Source organism: Macrobrachium nipponense, chromosome 38 (genome assembly GCF_015104395.2).
Source record: "Macrobrachium nipponense isolate FS-2020 chromosome 38, ASM1510439v2, whole genome shotgun sequence".
NCBI classification, from domain to species: Eukaryota; Metazoa; Arthropoda; class Malacostraca; order Decapoda; family Palaemonidae; genus Macrobrachium; species Macrobrachium nipponense.
In genome coordinates this window covers 9162017-9166151 of record NC_061098.1, presented here as the reverse complement: position 1 = coordinate 9166151, position 4135 = coordinate 9162017, and the positions used below count along the sequence as shown (strand labels likewise).

General features: G+C 35.1%; 1 protein-coding gene across 1 annotated transcript; it reads left to right on the top strand.

Annotated features, from left to right (window-relative positions):
• The first annotated feature begins 559 nt into the window (after positions 1-559).
• Positions 560-3857, top strand: LOC135209523 (uncharacterized). Its single transcript, XM_064242176.1, has 4 exons — positions 560-737; positions 2389-2609; positions 3313-3492; positions 3735-3857. Exons 1-4 carry the CDS (start codon positions 560-562, stop codon positions 3855-3857), a joined length of 702 nt encoding a protein of 233 aa, XP_064098246.1.
• The last annotated feature ends 278 nt before the right edge of the window (positions 3858-4135 follow it).

Here is a 4135-nt window from a genome sequence, read left to right as displayed (position 1 = left end):
AACAGACGAAGACTTGCATGAAACAGATGTAATGCTAACTAATGAAGACTAACCTGACTTTGTTAGGATGGACAATTCCCTAGTTCACATGAATGGCACAAATTGCGAGACGTACGTCCAGAATTACTCAGACAAAAGACTATTACTAAGATCTGGTATAGAGTTTTGTACAGGAATTGTAGTGAATAATCCTTTACTAACATTAGGTGAAAAGGCATTCTTCTCTTGCACAGAACAAATTTCATTTTTAGATAAAGAAGTAAATAAAACAGACTTTCCTCAGAATAGAGATAAATTACTACAAATATTGGAGAGGTATAGAAATGTCATTGCTTTAGAAGGAGATAAGTTAGGAAGAATAGATACTTTGCAGCATAAGATTTTAATACAAGATGGAAATAAGCCATTCTATATACCTAACTATAAGTTGCCAATAAGTCAACGACCGAGTGTAGATCAATAAATTGACGAAATGAAGAATGATGGAGTAGTAGTACCTTCTTAATCACCATATAATTCTTCTCTCTTGTTAGTTCCAAAGAAAGATGGCAGTTGGAGAATGGTAATAGATTATCGGAAATTAGATTCACACACCATCCCAGATAGAATACCAATGCCTGTCATAAATGATATGTTAGCTCAATTAGGTGGAGCAAAAGTATTTACGTCATTAGACTTGCTCAGTGGATATTGGCAGGTGCCCTTAGACGAAGAGTCCAAACCTTTGACAGCTCTTAGTACTCATAAGGAACATTTACAGTTTGAAGTCATGCCCTTTGGTCTTACATCAGCCCCATTAACCTTTACTCGATTGATGCTCCAAATCTTAGGAGATATAGAGGATGTTTCAGTGTACCTAGATGATGTAGTCATTTCTAGTAAGGACTTGGATAGTCACTTTAAGACATCAGAAATAGTGTTAGAAAGACTGAAGAGTGCAGGATTAAAGATAAAATTAGGAAATGTCAGTTCATGATGAGATCATTAGAGTATTTAGGACATGTCATCAATGAAAATGGACTGCGTATGTAGGAAGGTAAAATAAAGGTAATTGTAGCATAACCAAATAACTTGAAAGCCTTGATCGGTTACTACAGACCCTTTATTAAGGGATTTGCCACTATAGCCAAACCTTGAACAGATTTAACTAAGAAGGATGCATTTTATGAATGGATGACAGAACATGAAACAGCTTTCCAAACACTCAAGGAAATTGATGACAAGAAATCCAATTTTAGTTTATCACGATTTTTCAAAATTATTTTACTTAGACTGCGATGCTTCCAGTACAGGTGTAGGTGCAGTATTAACGCAGCAGGGAAAAACAAGAATGAGAGCAGTATATTATGCAAGTAGTTCTGAATGCTGCAGAAAGAAATTATAGCACTACCGAGCGAGAGTTCTTAGCTCTATATTGGGGATTACGAAAGTTTAGGCACATTTTGCTAAGACATAAAGTCAATGTGCTTACCGATCACAAATAATATGAAATTTAACAGATGGTTCATAAGTGTCTTAGAATTTGCCCCAGAGTTTAGATATATCCCAGGTAGATATAACACTACAGTGGCTGTATTGTCAAGATCGCAAGAAGAAACTGAGAAACAAATCACAACTAATACCTTCTGCTTTAGTTGTCAGATCATAGATCTAGATTTGGAAAGAGTTTAGATCGAACAAGAAAAGGATGCTAACATTAGAAAAATAATGGGTAAATTAATGCAAAATGAGGATGATTCAGTCTGATTTTCAGTTAATCAATGGAATTCTATATAAAACATCAGAAGAACCGAATGCTTGTTCACGTTTGTGTGTACTTAACACACTAACCCAAGAACCTTTAGAACTAACACACTTACAAGTTGTCGGGACATCCTGGAATAAAGAAAACACATAGAATGGTCACTAGAAACTATTTCTGGCCTAATTGCAATGAAGATGCTAGCGCCTCAGCGGCATGGTTGGTATGGTATTAGCGTCCCACCTCGGTGGTCGCGGGTTCGATTCTCGGCCATTCCATTGAGGAGTGAGAGATGTGCATTTCTGGTGATAGAAGTTCACTCTCGACGTGGTTCGGAAGTCACGTAAAGCCGTTGGTCCCGTTGCTGAATAACAACTGGTTCTATGCAACGTAAAAGCACCATACAAACAAAAAAAAAACAAACAACTATGAAGACGCTAAGAGATTTGTGGAGAATTGTCATATCTGTAACGTACACAAAGGCAACGTAAATGTAAAGGCCCCTCTTGAGAAATATCCATCAGAATTAAGTCCATTCCAAGTAGTTTCAATGGATTTTGTAGGTCCATTTCCAGACACAACTAGAGGTAACCGTCAGATATTAGTTTTCATAGATTACTTGACTAGATATGTTGCGATCATTCCAGTAAAAAATAGAGAAGCAACCACTGTAGCAGATGCTCTGAAATCTAGAATAATTGCTAGACATTCCTGTCCTCAAACACTGTTATCTGATAATGCAGGAGAATTTACTAGTGACATTTTAAAGAAATTGTGTGAGTTTTATGAGACTTATAAATGTCAGTTTACAGCTTATAAACCAAGCTCTAATGAAGCAGTTGAGAGAACAAATCGTAAGATAAAGGAGGTACTGAAAACTTTAGTGACTCCACAGACTGAAGATTGGGACTTTACTCTTGAAGACGTACAGTTCACCATTAATAACACTGTAAACGAATCTGTTGGTGAAACCCCACACTTTTTGTTATATGGCTATCAGAAAAGAATGCCAAATACTCTGTTAGACGATGCAACTCCACCCAGACATACTTATAATTACGAAGACTATGTTGCATGGAAAACAAGAAGGACTTTCGAGACAGTTAAAGGCACAAGGGCTCGATTAAAGGAGTTACATCAAAAGTCTAGTAAGTATTACAATCAGAAATCAACAGTTCCAGATTTAAAAATAGGGCAAGAAGTATATGTGCTTAACCATAGAATTGAAGGACCTAATGTTAAAGTGAGTCCTAAATTCCAAGGTCCATATAGAGTAATAGAAAGGTTAAAGTTAAATAAATTTAAGCTAATGCATGAATTAACTTTAAATGAAACTGTTGCACATTGGAACCATATTAAAGTAGTACATTCCGACATTTGGTCAGAAGAACATTTAAAAGAATTTAAAGATTTAAAGGAGTCAAGTAGTAAAGAAAACAGTAACGTAAAAGCTTTCCATACTTCATCAGCATTAATGACTCCGAGAAACAATTTAAGGAAAAGATAGGACCAAGTGCAACAGGTCAATAACAATGTTGTATAAGGTTTACTTCTTAGGATGTATTTTGCAGGAAATGGATTTCACTATGGCTCATGATATCTGCATCTCCCTCTTGCAAATCAAGAAGGGAGCAATCTTAAAGGATCATGGTCAAGTCAAGATAATACACGATATTGTAGTACTAAAGATTAACATCACCACCGTGGATCGGCAACAAGAAGAATTAAGAGAATTGAAAGTGTCACAGATAGTAACTAAAATAACACAATTTTATTGAACCAGGACATAGTACATTTTGCATTGCAAAAGAATTCCCTCCTTTTAGTACAACTAAGTAACAAAGAATTTGATGATTGTATCATGCTTGAAGCCAACGAGTTTGATTGTAATATACATAGTTTTTATGAGCCACTTAATAAATTTTATTGCATAGATGATCTGATTAATGATAGAAATGGTGAGAATTACTGTGAATATATCCCTTACAATTAGGATTTCAAAGCTCAAACTTTGTACAATGAATTGGTAGTGTTTTCACAGAATCAGGTAACAGCTAAAGTCACTTGCAGGAATAATCAATCACAAATAATGTTTAACAACATCAATCCTTTGTGACATCTTGTGAAGCTATTATTTTGAATTATTTGCATTGCAAACCTACCATTTTTGCTACTTACACCTTAAACTTATCTAGCAACATAAATCATTTTGAACATGTCAAAGATTTCAAATTGTCCAAACTTGAGTTAGAATCATTCAACAAACTTGAAGAAGCTAACCATTTTTTCCATGTATACAAGACTGACATTTCACCAATCATGTCAATAGTAAATATTTTGTTAGTACTCACCATACTAGCTTTCATATGTATTGTCAGAGTGTTAGTTATTAAC